We start from the raw sequence: 14780 nt of genomic DNA on the forward strand, positions 1-14780 counted from the left end.
GGGCCGGAAGCGCTCCGTCCGGCCCGGAAGTAGTGCTGACTAGGTACACGTGAGCGGCGGCATGGCGGCCCACCGTTCTGGCCCTCTTAAGCAGCAGAATAAAGCTCATAAAGGCGGGCGGCATCGGGGTCGGGGATCCGCGCAGCGGGACGGCAAGGGTGAGAAGATAGGGTTGGAGGAAGAAGGGTTATTTTAGATGTTAGCTGCTTTTCTTTGTGTGCAGACAGTTCCTGTCTCCGGCCTGGACGGCGCGCAAAAGGCTCTAAGATGGGCGGACAGGGTCCCCTTTCTGGACTCTCTGGTACCTTGCATAAGAGCCGTTTTTAATCTTCTAGGCCGTCTAGCACTGAAGGTCCTAAGCAGGAAAGTGAGGAAAGAGCTCAGCAGAGTAGACCAGAGGCATCGCGCCAGCCAGCTCCGAAAGCAGAAGAAGGAGGCGGTGAGAGGAGCAGGGATTGGGGAGTGGTGTGGTTTCACAGCTGTTCTAGGCGGTAATGCCTCGAACTGAAAAATGTGACCCTGGGAAGGGGCCGGGGATGGAAAAATAATTCTCGGGCACATGTCAGGCATGCAGATCTAGATTCATGCTAGGACATTCTTTGTTTTGGTGCAGGCTTCCGCCCACTCTCCCGGCCTACGTGCCTTTTACAAGAAAGATGCGGTGGACTGGGAGTGGGGAGTGGGGGGTGAGGAAGGGGCGTCCATACTGTGGGAAATGCAATACTGAAATGAAGTACTGAAACATTGATCTTTCTATTCTCAGGTTCTGGCAGAGAAAAGACAGCTGGGCAGCAAGGATGGTCCTCCTCATCAGGTGCTGGTAGTGCCTCTGCATGACAGGATTTCCTTGCCAGAGGCCTTTAGGCTGCTTCAGGATAAGGACACTGGAACAGTACACTTGAATGAGTGGGGAAGCACCCATAGCTTTGTGCTGTTATGCCCCCGCTTGAAACATCGGTGGTATTTCACATCTGCAAGGCCAGGTTGGAGCATACAACAGTGTTTTCTATTGTTGTATTCTGAGTAGTAGTAATATTCTTTTAGTATGATGTGCTGGTGCCAAACACCTCTTCCCACTAACTTTGTCTTTTATCTCCAGGGGATCTGCACGCTGTGTTAGACATGGCTAAAGTGGCGGATACCATCCTTTTTCTCCTTGATCCACTAGAAGGCTGGGACAGCACTGGGGATTACTGCCTTTCCTGCCTTTTTGCCCAGGGCCTTCCCACCTATAGTAAGTGAGTTAGGAGTATTAGAGGTAAGGGGGGGAAGTGAATTAGCATTTATTATGCATCTATAATTTTCCAGGCACTCTGTTTGACACTTGATACAGGAATACAACTGGTGGGTTGTATTTGGCTGGTGGCGAGTTGTACATCTATGGCTTAAGTTGGTCCATCATTTAGAAATTATCTATCAAGCTGCTTTTTATTTCTGGACTACTCTTTGCCCAGAGGAAGAAGAGTATGAACTTTGGTTTCACTATGAAAATTTTTTAGGGTAGTTGAGTGTTCAGTTTCTCAGTGATCTCTGGTCTCACAACTGAACTGTTAGCTGGTTTGTGAACTACGGTGGGGATTTACATGTGGTAAAGTAAGTAACAAAGCCCTTTCTCTCTTGCTCACAGCACTAGCTGTCCAGGGGATTTCTGGCCTCCCACCAAGGAAACAAATAGATGCCAGAAAGAAGCTAAGTAAAGCAGTGGAGAAGCGCTTTCCTGATGACAAACTTCTCCTGTTAGACACACAACAGGAGGCACAGATGCTGCTCAGGCAGTTGGCTAACCAAAAGCAACGACATCTTGCCTTTCGAGATCGACGGGCCTACATGTTTGCTCATGCTGCTGACTTTGTGCCTAGTGAAGAAAATAACTTGGTGGGCACCTTGAAAATCTCAGGCTATATTCGTGGACAGACTCTGAATGTAAATAGCTTGCTGCATATCATTGGACAGGGTGATTTCCAGATGAAACAGATAGATGCTCCTATAGACCCTTTCCTTTTAAATCCTAGAGTGGTCAAATCACAGGACTCTGGAGCTGCAATGGAGGTAAGAGTGATGTTCTTAAAAACTATGTATTGTAGGGGTGCGTGGGTGGCTCAGTCGCTTAAGCATCTGACTCTTGATTTCGGCTCAGCTCACGATCTCACGATTTGTGAGCTCGAGCCCTGTGTCAGGCTCAACGCTGATGGCACAGAGCCACCTTGGGATTTTCTCTCTCTCCCTCTATCTTTGCCCCTTCCCCACTCGTTTTCTCTCTCTCTCTCTCTCTCTCTCTCTCTCTCTCTCTTTCTCTCTCTCTCTCTCTCTCTCTCTCTCAAAATAAGTAAACATTAAGTGTTTTTTAAACGACTTGTAGATTTATGTGTAAACTGGTGTAGGATGTGAATAACATCAGAGGAGGTAGTCTGCGCTCTTAGACAACTATACTAGCCTCTGGAGGTGACTGCTAGTTTGAAGTAAGACAGTAGTCAACTGAATATGTTGATATCCTGTATTCAGCACTTTATAGGTACCTCACATAGCAATTGGCTTTGAGTGTATAAAAGACACAAGATGCAGTCTCTTTCCTTGGACAGCCTAATTACGTCAGAAAAAATGGCAAACATCAAAGATTGAAAAAGTGTGGTTGAGGGATAGAGACCTGCTGTGTAAGTTGAGAAAGTAGACTAGCAAGCTTCACAGAAGAGCTCAGACTTGAGCCAGGTGTTGAGATGGATGAATATGACTTATAAAGAGAGATGAAACTGTCGAAGAAGATAGAGACAACATGAATTTAGTCCCAGGGATAGATCAGATGGTTTCTTTGAAGAAATCAGCTTGATGGGAGTAAGGTAGGTAATAAATGTGTAGGAGTGAGAGCAGATGATGAAAGGCCTCAAAAGCAAGTAGAGGTATGGACTTAAAATGCTAGGAAATTGAAATGGTTGAAAGATTTGACCAGTTGGGCTCACTGTTTCATTCTGTTTTTATTTTATTTTATTTATTTATTTTGAGGACTGTGTTATTTCTGAATCTTTCTGGTTACCATGTTAGATTTAGTAGATTTGGGGTAACGTTTGGTGTCAACTATTCTGGTTTTCAGATTTGTGCTGTGGATGCTGTGGTTGATATGGAGGAAGACCTTAAGGTCCTAATGAAGGCAGACCCTGAAAGACAAGAATCTTTGCAAACAGAGGTTATCCCAGATCCAATGGAGGGGGAGCAAACCTGGCCCACAGAGGAGGAACTGAATGAGGCAAATGGTTGGTATTGTCAAACTTGTTTGTATTTCATATGGCCTAGAATTGTGCATTTTCTGTAGCTGCTCACAGGGTAGGGTGGGATGAGATGTATTTGGAGGTTAGTTTTCCCCTCCATCTCTAAAGGCTGTATGTTTGCACCAAGCAAACATTGGACATAGCTTTGCTCCATTTTTCTTTTTTCTTTTTTTTTTTTTTTTTTTTTTTAATTTTTTTTTTCCAACGTTTTTATTTATTTTTGGGACAGAGAGAGACAGAGCATGAACGGGGGAGGGGCAGAGAGAGAGGGAGACACAGAATCGGAAACAGGCTCCAGGCTCCGAGCCATCAGCCCAGAGCCCGACGCGGGGCTCGAACTCACGGACCGCGAGATCGTGACCTGGCTGAAGTCGGACGCTTAACCGACTGCGCCACCCAGGCGCCCCGCTCCATTTTTCAAAATGACTTGTGTTGTTGTTTTCTCATAAACAGATAAACAACTTTGATTTGTTGCAAAGCTTATTGGGCTGTGTAAGTGTCGCTAGTTCTGAGGCAGCTGAATTAAATTTGGAAGTAGTCTGTTCTACTCATGGTGTCTGCTAGACTTTCTGGTGTTGGTAGCAATGTGTGGTATCATCTTGCCTAGGTGAGAATACGGGAGTAATAGGGGAAAGGTGTGTATGTGTACGTATGTATATACATGTGTGTGTGTATATATAAGTATATGTATGTATATACTTTTTTAAGAGAGTGCGCCAGAGGGGTGGAGGGGAAAAGGGAAAGAGAGAGAAACTTAGGCAGTCTCTATGTTCAGTGCTGAACCCGACGCAGGGCTCAATCTCACAACCCTGGGATCATGACCTGAGCCAAAATCAAGAGTCAGATGCTCACCTGACTGAGCCACCCAGGTTCCCAGAGGTATATAATTTAACTTAACTCATCTGGGCTTCTACAGACTGCTTGAAGGAAAGTTCCAAGGTGGTAAAGAAGGTTCCCAAAGGGACATCCAGTTACCAAGCTGAATGGATTTTGGATGAGGATGGTGAAAGTGGTGGGGAAGATGAATATGATGATACAGAACATGAGGATTTTATTGAAGAGGAATCTCAGGTAAAGATATGAATCCTTAGGCCACTTCTGCATACAGCCCCAAATGCAAGGCAAAGTGCAATCCTGACCTTGAGGGTTGTGTGTGATCAGTTTCCTAGGAATGACTTAGAGCTGCCAGAAGTGAGACTTTCTTTTATAACTTAATCTCTATTAGAATTGATACTGATTTTGACTAGGTGCCTACTAAAACTAATTTACTTATAGTTTAATGGTCTTTAGGGTAGAGACGGGTGTGAAACTGTAATCTTTATTCTATAGGATGAGAGCAGTGAAAAGGAAGAGGAGGAAGAATGTGAAACTATGACTATAGGAGAGTCTGTGCATCATGATCTGTATGATGAGAATGTGGATGAAGAGGCTGAAGAAAAAATGTTGGAGAAATATAAACAAGAAAGACTGCAAGAGATGTTTCCAGATGAAGTAGATACCCCCCGTGACGTGGCTGCAAGAATTCGGTTAGTCAACAAGTCTAAAATCAGTGTTTTTATTTAAAATTCATGTGGCTCAGAAGTGTGTCAGTGTGATAAAAAAAACAACAACAACACATTGTGCCCACTTCTGAAGGGCTAACATTCTATATGGGAAGGTAAGACATACATACAGAAACAGTAATATGTAATCAAGTTCCAGACTGTGTGGTGCAGACTAACAATGTCACAGTACTTTAATGAAGGGGAAATACTAAGGTTAATCGGCAAGTGCTTCCTATAGGAGCTAATACTGAAAGTATAAAACATTTTGGAGATTTGAGGGAGTTTGGGCAAGAATAAAAGCGTGAAGACGTAGATGATGTCTTCCCTCCCTGGAGATGAATCTGATTAAAGCCGGAGGGTTTACATTGGATATTAGGGATGTAATATTTTTGTCAAGGGCCTTGTTTGCCAGGTTAAAGAGCCACTCCCTGAAGGAGCCACTCCAAGTACTTTGTCCTTTGTCAGTGAGGGGCTGGGGTTTGGTTCTGAAATACTTGTTATGAGTTGTTTTGGAGTGTGGTTTTAGGCTGTTAGATTATTTTGAGAGATAGTGGGAGAATTTTTTTTTTTTAAGTTAGAATCTTAGCCATTTTAGAAGTGACTTGAGTGAAAAAGTAGCACCATATAAATTTGACTATTTTTTAAAATCTTCTTTATCTAGATTTCAGAAATACAGAGGCCTCAAGAGCTTCCGGACATCTCCATGGGATCCTAAGGAAAACCTTCCTCAAGATTATGCTCGGATCTTTCAGTTTCAGAACTTTACTAATACTAGGAAACGCATTTTTAAAGAAATTGAAGAAAAAGAGGTTGAAGGAGCTGAGGTATCTGCCTTACTTTGTCCATCCCTGTAATTTGCTGTTTGCCAAGGTGCCCTCTCCTTTATTCCTCCTCTTGGCATGAGTACCTTATTTAGTTTTGTGCTGCCCATAGCTGAATTAGAGGAGCCACTGAGTCACTGGTGAGAGTGATATTGAGAACAAAGAGGTATCAGATGTTAACTGAAAAGTTTAATCTGGGTAGTTGAGGCATCTGTGAAAGGCAGTTTTAAAGGGTGAGGGTGGGCTTTAGGGTAGTTTAAGAGACTTCTAACATATTTGGAGAAATGCTTCATCGTTGTCGAGACCTTAAGGGTAAATGATTATTTTCTACTTTCTTTTTGGCAGGTTGGCTGGTATGTCACACTTCATGTCTCTGAAGTCCCTATCTCAGTGATTGAATACTTTAAGCGAGGGGCACCCTTGATTGTATTTTCTTTACTACCTCATGAACAGAAGGTGAGTTAGTATTTTGTGGCAAATGGGGACTTAAGAAACTTTCCAACCAGTTTTGTATGATAGTCTGAAATTTTATGTGACCGACATTTTACTCATTGGGATGTAAACAATCTGCCTTAGGATGAAGAATCAGAGAATATGATGGTGAAGTCAATGATGGTGTTACACAACATGTCTGAACCTGTCTGAAGCATCTCAGTGATGCACTCTGTGTTCTGAGACTTCTCTGTCAGAGTAGATTTTAACCAAGGGTTGGCAGCCTTAAGTGGGGGTGGGGGGGTGCGGGAAGGAGTGGTTGGGCCACGCGTAGGTCTCTTTGTTGATGGCCAGTACTCGTGTGTATTGCGTGTATGCGAGAGCTCTGGCCTTTGGTCAGTGGAAGAGTTTGGGAGGTAACCGTCTTGAATGAGTAGTTTTGAGGTGTGTGGTGAGTTGAGTGACTTGAAGGCACTGCGTTTGTGGCAGATGTTGAGCTTCTGCATTGTTAGACACGGGAAGGTTAGCTAACACAGAAGGCTGCGTGAAAGCCCCAAAAACCAGCCTATATGTAACTTGAATGCCAGTTGTTGGTAAAGGTAAAAGGTAAATCTTATTTACTGTAAATGAGTATTAGAGCGAATTTGGATCTGCTAGTTTAGTTTGTCTTCTTTCAGTTTAGGCTGCTCTATTTCAGATAGGAAGGTCTGTTTTTCTTATGTGGTTCCCAGATGTCAGTACTGAATATGGTGGTGAGCCGGCACCCTGGCAACACTGAGCCTGTGAAAGCTAAGGAGGAGCTGATCTTCCACTGTGGATTCAGGCGCTTCCGAGCCTCACCTTTGTTCTCTCAGCACACTGCAGGTAAAGCAGTGGGGAAGCTTCTGGGTTCTTGTCCATCTTAATGTCTTTTGGGGGACTATTGATTTTTAGTGCGGGTGTGTAGAATACACAGTTTCAAACTCTGGGTTTCTGGGTTAAGGGTATTTTCACTACTCTGGTCTAGGAGCCAATGATGTTTTTATTCACAATGTCTGAACCTGTCTGAAGCATCCCAGTGATGCAACCTCTGTGTGGTGCTGAGGCTTCTCTGCCATGAGTATTTGTTCCAAAGTGGTTTTGAATGGGAGTTGGTGGTTCTATAAAATGGTGTCACAAAGTGTAGAACCCTTGGCATCTGATGGCCGGTGGCAGTGTGGGTGAAGGATAGGGGTGGCCCACAGTTGGGTAAAACAAGTATGTGGCTTCTGAGATGTTGGGATAAGATGTTGAAGAGTGGTGACCAGGGACACTTTTATGGCAAAAATGATTGGACTCCTATACATTAGGAGTGGGAAGATATTTGGAGGCTTCTGAACATTACCACACACACTCAGCTTTCAGCAGTGGCTGGAGGAAGATGATGAAGGCAGTATTAATGGGTACTCTGGATAATTTCTGTTCTTACTAGCCATATGTTAATTAGCTATGCTATCTAAATGAGGAATTATCTTCTCTTTCCCTTAAAATATTTTATTTCTCTGTAAATTCAGTATTAAGCAGGAGGGAGAGTTTCATTGAAGATAAAAGCAGAAGCTCAGGTAGTCCTCAAGATCAGAGATCAGCTAAGTATGGCCCTTAGGCCAGATCTGCCCCACTGCTTGTTTTTGTTAAATAAAATTTTGTTGGAACACAATTGTGGGTTGTTGGGGTTTTTTTTCCTTCTTTTTTCCCCTTTTTTTCTCATGTGTTGTCTGTGGCTGTTTTTTTGCTATAGTGGCATAGCTGAGTAGTAGTTGGAACAGAAAGACTGTATGGCCATAGGCCTAAAATACTATGTTGCCCTTTATAGAAAATATTTGCCAATTCTTGCTCATGACTACAGGCTTTTGATTTAGTGGAGGTATTTTCTGTAAAGCATTGCTTCCCAAACAAGGTAGGGATAATGAGTGTCAGAATCACCTGGAGAACTTTTTCAAACCCCAAATATAGTCCAAGCTCCAAGATTTTGCCTCCCTGTTGAAAAATCACTGTGAAGGACTGAGTTGTATCTCACAGTTGTATTGAGGTAGGAAAATATTTTGAGAACTAGTGGGGCAAAGAAACGTAAGTTGCCTTAGATTTGAGTTGCAATGATACAGCTTTTCACAGGCTTCTGGATTACCTATGGCTTCTCAAAATGTTTTTACTTTTTATTTTTTAACCCTTATTATGGCAGCGGATAAACATAAATTTCAGAGATTCCTGACTGCTGATGTGGCCTTGGTAGCGACAGTATATGGCCCAATCACGTTTCCTCCTGCATCTGTACTGCTTTTTAAACAGAATAGCAATGGTAAGTTAAGTTCACAGAGGTGAACAGACCTGTAGGTCCTTAATAGGTTTAAAACTATTTCCTGTATTTAGATTTGAGAGTCATATGGTATGAAGAACGTAATAATAGTTTTCAAAATACCCCAATCTCAGCCTCAGACTGGGTCTGAGACAAGGATGACAAACGGAACTTTATCTTGCTTATAAACCATAACCAGTTGATAGGTGCTGCTCAGACTGCTGTATTTAGGATAGGTTCTCACAACAGGCGTAGAGGGAATATCATTTAATGATCTTTGCATGGACCCAGGAGGGCAGCATAATATATCCTTACTTTAAGGTTTCTCTAAAAAGATCTTGTTTGGGTCTTTAAGTGGACGGGGGCAATCAGTGAAGGCTTTGGCTTGTAGACTCCTGTTGCTCTGCTTTTGCTCCATAGGAATGCACAGCCTCATTGCCACAGGCCATCTGTTGTCAGTGGATCCAGACAGAATGGTCATCAAGAGAGTTGTTTTGAGTGGTCATCCTTTCAAAATTTTTACTAAGATGGCAGTAGTGCGCTACATGTTCTTCAACAGAGGTGGGTGTGAAGGATGGGATCAGATTGCCTTTGTGGGGTGAGGGTTGAGTTTACCCTTTGTGGGTACATGTTTCATCTTGGTCTTCTCTTTGTTTCTTTCTAAGAGGATGTGTTGTGGTTTAAACCAGTGGAACTGAGAACAAAGTGGGGCCGCAGGGGACACATCAAGGAGCCTTTAGGTAAGAGAATGTGGGATTTGGTACCTTGTCTAGGTTTCTCCAGTGCTACTAAATGACTATTGGGTTAGAAGACTACTGCTTTAACGTTTTCTATTTTAATTTGACCAACTTGCTCTGTTTTCTTTCTAGGTACTCATGGCCACATGAAGTGCAGTTTTGATGGGAAGCTAAAATCTCAGGACACAGTACTGATGAACCTCTATAAACGAGTTTTCCCCAAATGGACTTATGATCCATATGTACCAGAACCAGTACCATGGATGAAAAGTGAGATCTCTTCAACAGTGCCTGAGGTGGATATGGAGTAATGGATTCACTGGGATTCTGTCTCATTGCTGCTAGTTAGCACTCTAGGGATGGGATCCTACAGTTGTAATTGGACAAAGTTTGTTTTCTACTTTAGCCTAGAGGTCTGCTGCCAGTTTTGGCAAAAGGCTTTTCTTGGCCCTGATAAGTTGTCTCAGTAAACTATGGATGTTTTTCTCTTGCTACTTACTTAGTAAACAAAACAAAACAAAACTATTACTGAAACATCCACTTTCCAGTAGGATTTTGAAAGCTGTTTAAGAGGGGAAGATAGGAAGTTAAAGTAACCAGGAAACAAAATTTCCAAGTATCTCAAGACACTGAATCCCATCTCTTTTGCATAAACTAAACAGAAACAGATTGATAAGGAGCTGGCCTTTCAGCCTGCTTCACCCAAGTTAGGGAGGTTAAGTCTACATTTCCGCCACTGAGTACAATACAAATGTTCTTCACTTCTGGGGAAACTGTTTGAAAATGCTGAGACAGCACAGCGGCCACTCCAACACCAGCTGTAGGTTCAATAAGCAGTTTCATCCTCTCCCACACCAGCTGGGTTGCATACTGTTGGTATGAAAAGGAGTAAGAATTAGTGAAATGGGAGAAGGAGAAAGAGCCTCGTTGGTTGGCCTTTACAGTTAAAGGCCAGATGGGGTTATATGCCCAGTCTGAATTTTCTTCTTGGCCATATGTATATGCTTGCCAGGGAAGGGCAGGGCTTTTTTCCCATCCTTACTCTGCTTCTGTTGAGAGGATTGTCTAATACATCTGGGGCACCCTCCCACATGTCATGAAGTCATCTAGTCAAGTCCCCAGGGAGTCAGTTTCTACTTAAAACAGAAGAAGATTCTTTTGCCTAAGAAGTTGATCCATTGTTTTGTATTTTCCTTTTCTATTGGAGCCTCACCTTAATTTCATCCTCTGTGACCGTGAAGACATCATCCACGAGGTCCCTTATAATAGGCCAGGTGTTTGAGCCAATGCTGGATTTGACACCATCTGCTATGGTTTCTGGAGGATAGGGATTGGGGGTCAGTTCCCCTTTCAGCTTGGACTGGTAGCAGTCATCTGCATTCAAGGGTTCAGCAGCATATACCTTCACGCTAGGTCTCAGAGCCTGGGAAGAGGAATATTAGATATTTTACAACTAGCCACAGCATTTTGCTTTGCATGCGTGCAGTAAAATAGGCAACATAGGTAACACATTTCGTTAAGTAAGAGCCTTTCCTTTGATTGATGTAATGAAAATAGACCTTTAAGCATTTTAAATTGTATCCCTAATACTGGCCTTAAGTTGCTTAGATCATATCTGGTTCCATTGATAACTTGGGGAAAGAGTAGCCCCTGGATAGTGGGTTGTTGAGGTGGAATTCAGGGAAAGGACTATGAGGGTGTCACTCATTGTAACTGCTTTTGTGCTGTCCAGTTGTTATGGATTGAGAACAAGGTAGTGAGGCAGAGAAGAGCCTTCCATTTCAAGTGCCAAGGGATGATGGGAAGGAATAGCAATTGGGAGGAATGTTGAACCAAGTATCCATAGTGTAGTATGATGTAAAATAAAATTTGCTATGCCTGAAGTGGGGAGTCCTCCAGAAGCTATTTTCTTTCTTTCTTTTTTTTTTTTTTTGAAGCTATTTTTCTTTTTTTTTTTTTTTTTTTTTTAAGGTTTATTTATTTTTGAGAGACAGAGCGTGAGCAGGGAGGGCAGTGGGAGAGGGAGACACAGAATCTGAAGCAGACTCCAGGCTCTAAACCTGTCAGCATAGAGCCCAGTGTGGGGTTCAAACTCATGAACTGTGAGATCATGACCTGAGCGGAAGTTGGATGTTGAACCAACTGAGCACCGAGGCACCCCCAGAAGCTGTTTTCTTACCTTAACTGTAATTGCTATTCCAGCAACCATTCCTCCTCCTCCTACAGGAACCACCAGTGCATCTATCAAGGGTATCTTTAGTGAAAAGAACATAAAGTATAAATAGGTCTATCAATAACCAGTTTTATATATATGTAAAATAGACTACAGCCAGATATTAGCTTTACCAGTGGTTAAACAAGAATTAACAGCTCTCACCTGGTTTAGCACTTCCATGGCAATCGTCCCTTGCCCAGCTATCACTGCAGGCTCCTGGTTGGGATGTACCATGATGCCTTCTGTTTCTTCCAAAATTCTTCTTGTAACATTTTCTCTGGACTGAAAGAGTACATTAATGTAGCTCACTCCATTTATACTGAATAGACTTCCCAACAAGTTAGATTCAGTCATTTAACATTTTATTGGCCATCCTTATTTCAGACTATTTTTGGGCACTGGGGATATAACCATGAACAAAATGATCATTGTGCTCAGTGGATTTATGTTCCAATATGGTGGGAAGGGGTGCGTATAAGTAAATATATGGTATGCCTAACTGCTATGGAGAAAAGTAAGTTTGTTTTCGATAGGGTGCTCAGGAAGGGCCACTGGTCATGTGACATTTTAATAGGTTTGAACAAGTCTTGTGAATCTCCAGAATATTCCAGGAAGAGAGTAATCGCAAGTGCAAAGACTACAAAACAGAAGTGCTTGGCCTTTCTGAGAAAAGGCTAATAAGTTAGTTTGGTTGGTGTGGAGTGTTTGGGGGACAGTAATAGTGGGAGATGATGTCAGATATGATCGGAATGGGCCATTTAATCCAGGTGTTAGATAATTGTGTGAATTTTGGTTACTACTGTGTGTGAGAGAAACCACTGGAGGATTTTCAGCTGACAAGAGACAAGTTCTAACTTATTAAATGGATAGTTGTGCTTGGTCTCTAGAAAACAGACTAGTGGGGCAAGGGTGGAAGAAGTAGAGAAACCAGTTAGGATACTGTATCTAGTTGAGAACTGATGTTGGTTTGAATCAGGGTGTTGATGGTAGAGGCTGTTAGAAGTAGTTGGATAATGGAAATGATTTGAAAGTAGGACTAAGATTTGGATGTAGGGTGTGGGAGAGTTCTCAAAGATGACTTCATTTACTTTGAACACCTAGAAGGATACAAGTTGTCATTTATTGAGATAGAGAAGACTGGAAGAGGAGCAGTTTTGGGGAGGAAGTTCAGGAATTTTTTTTTTTAATGTTTGTTTTTGAGAGAGAGAGAGAGCGAACAGGGGAGGGACAGAGAGAGGGAGACGGGAGACAAGGAATCCCAAGCAGGCTCCTCGCTGTCAGCACAGAGCAGGGGTCAAACTCATGAACCACAAGATCACTTGAGCCGAAATCAAGAGTCAGACACTTAACTGACTGAGCCACCCAGCTTCCCTAGGAGTTTGGTTTTAGAGTACATTTGAGATGCCTATTAAGACATTCCGAGTGGGAATATCAGGTAATTGTTGGATATACAAGTCTGGGTTAAGGGCAAAGATCAGGACTGGAGTTAAGAGTATAAGTGATATTTTAAACTCGGAGATTAATGATATCACCTGAGTGAGTACAGAGAAAAAGTTGGGCATGTTAACATTGAGAGATGAAGAGGAAACATAGGAGACAGAATAGCCAGTAAGCTAGGATGAGAAGTTTCATTTGACAGTCAAGGTGACACTGAGCACTGCCCTCTTCTTTACCTCATCACTGTGTTCACTGTATACTATGGAGGCTCCGTAGGCTTGTATTGCCAATTTTTTACAGTTGGGAGCTGTTTGGGGCACCACAATGTAAGCAGGAATCCCTGGGAGAGAGAACCATGTTTAGTTAGTACAAATCAGAATTTAGAATAGAAACTTCTGTCAGTTTGCTTATATAATCAGATAGGAACTTGGAAATATCCTTCCCACAATTATCACCAATCTCACTGGGAGTAAGAATACTTTTCCACTCTTATCTGATGATCCTACCCAGTACCCTGAGAAGTTAATCAAATACCTTCCAATTTGGCAGCATAAGCAAGAGCCTGGCCATGGTTTCCACTGCTGTGAGTAACCACAGCTTTGGGCTTCTCTTCTGAGGTGGCAGGAATCAAGCCTTTGATTGCATTAAGGGCACCACGAATCTGGAAAAGGATGGTGAATCCATGGATTTGATGGAAAAGTTTCTTTTTAAAACACCAAAGAGCTTTCATGAGTTTTCTCTTCCTAACACCACACATCCATTCCATCACGAAATCTCACTGATTCTACCTCAGAAATATCTCATGTGTCTTTGCCACTACCTTGGTGAAGCTTCATTTCTCAACTTGTATTGTATCAAACCTCAACTGATCCTCCAAGGCTCATTCTCTAATATTTCCACTAGATTATGAAATTGGCCTTTTTAAAATTAGTTTTTAGTTTTTTTGTTTTTAATTTTCAGAGAGCTTGAACAGGTGAGAGGGGCAAGGGAGAGGGGGCGGAGAGAGAATTCCAGGCAGGCTCCACACCTAGTACTGAGCCCGATGAGCGTCTTGATCCCATGACCCTGGAATCATGACAGGAGCTGAGATCAGGAGTCGTTGAGCAACTGATTGAGCCACCCAGGTGCCCCTGAAAGTGACCTTTTAAAAACAAATGTTACTTCTTTTCATTGACTGGCTATTTTGTAAGAAGTACAGATTCCTGGGGCGCCTGGGTGGCGCAGTCGGTTAAGCATCCGACTTCAGCCAGGTCACAATCTCGCGGTCTGTGAGTTCGAGCCCCGCGTCAGGCTCTGGGCTGATGGCTCAGAGCCTGGAGCCTGTTTCCGATTCTGTGTCTCCCTCTTTCTCTGCCCCTCCCCCGTTCATGCTCTGTCTCTCTCTATCCCAAAAATAAATAAACGTGGAAAAAAAAATATTAAAAAAAAAAAAGAAGTACAGATTCCTTGGAAGTTGTGGTCTTTCTAAAACATATTTCCTGCGCTCGTTACTGTTCTAGCCATCCTAAATTGCTTCCAGTTTCCCTCCTACCAGGTTAGCTCATACCCCTGTACCTCTCAGCATGCTGGTACCCCTAAGTCTAGTTCTTTTCCTTCATTCCTTGATCTGGCTAAAAGTGCTCACCTGTAAGACTTGGGTCAAACAGCATTTGGTTCAACTTCCTTGATCTCCCAGGCAGAATTAGGCATTTCAATCCATGGCGTTTTATTTGTATCTGTCTTACATTACTTGTCATTAACCTGTTTGTTGACTAGCTCGTCTTCCCTTGTAAGTGTGGATAATAGCACAAGACCTACTGTATATATGTCTGTATGTGTATATATATGTTCCTAGTAAGTGAAAATAAGTGTTTGATGTCTAATGAATAAAAAATAAAACCGGGGCGCCTGGGTGGCGCAGTCAGTTAGGCGTCCGACTTCAGCCAGGTCATGATCTCGCGGTCCGTGAGTTCGAGCCCCGCGTCGGGCTCTGGGCTGATGGCTCGGAGCCTGGAGCCTGTTTCCGATTCTGTGTCTCCCTCTC

General features: G+C 42.9%; 2 protein-coding genes and 2 non-coding genes across 8 annotated transcripts in view; 3 read left to right on the top strand and 1 right to left on the bottom strand.

Annotated features, from left to right (window-relative positions):
- On the top strand, positions 1-10988 carry TSR1 (TSR1 ribosome maturation factor). Of its 2 annotated transcripts, none has more exons than XM_023244246.2 (15): positions 1-158; positions 336-439; positions 764-983; positions 1100-1234; positions 1628-2049; positions 3086-3245; positions 4177-4331; positions 4590-4786; positions 5466-5628; positions 5971-6081; positions 6759-6921; positions 8255-8371; positions 8789-8929; positions 9034-9108; positions 9238-10988. In XM_023244246.2, exons 1-15 carry the CDS (start codon positions 62-64, stop codon positions 9414-9416), a joined length of 2439 nt encoding a protein of 812 aa, XP_023100014.2. In that variant the 5' UTR covers positions 1-61; the 3' UTR covers positions 9417-10988. The 2 variants fall into 2 exon arrangements, with proteins under 2 accessions (XP_023100014.2, XP_003996461.2); XM_003996412.6 differs by having other exon boundaries at positions 6789-6921.
- On the top strand, positions 6224-6313 carry LOC111557927. Its single transcript, XR_002738336.1, has one exon. It is a non-coding gene; the product is annotated as a small nucleolar RNA SNORD91 family (small nucleolar RNA).
- On the top strand, positions 7059-7153 carry LOC111557926. The gene has a single exon (XR_002738335.1). It is a non-coding gene; the product is annotated as a small nucleolar RNA SNORD91 family (small nucleolar RNA).
- SRR (serine racemase) overlaps positions 9727-14780 on the bottom strand; it is an 18582-nt gene continuing 13528 nt past the window's right edge. For 3 of the 4 annotated variants that reach the window (XM_019817353.3, XM_006939966.5, XM_045044045.1), the window contains exons 3-8: positions 13292-13418; positions 12994-13097; positions 11483-11602; positions 11285-11359; positions 10319-10528; positions 9727-9975 (exon numbers count right to left, since the gene is read on the bottom strand). In XM_019817353.3, the coding sequence (XP_019672912.2) occupies positions 9760-9975; positions 10319-10528; positions 11285-11359; positions 11483-11602; positions 12994-13097; positions 13292-13418 (852 nt within the window). In that variant the 3' untranslated portion in view covers positions 9727-9759. The remainder of the gene's footprint in view (positions 9976-10318; positions 10529-11284; positions 11360-11482; positions 11603-12993; positions 13098-13291; positions 13419-14780) is intronic. The other variant, XM_019817354.3, reaches the window with a different exon arrangement.

Source organism: Felis catus, chromosome E1, assembly GCF_018350175.1.
Source record: "Felis catus isolate Fca126 chromosome E1, F.catus_Fca126_mat1.0, whole genome shotgun sequence".
Classification (NCBI taxonomy): Eukaryota; Metazoa; Chordata; class Mammalia; order Carnivora; family Felidae; genus Felis; species Felis catus.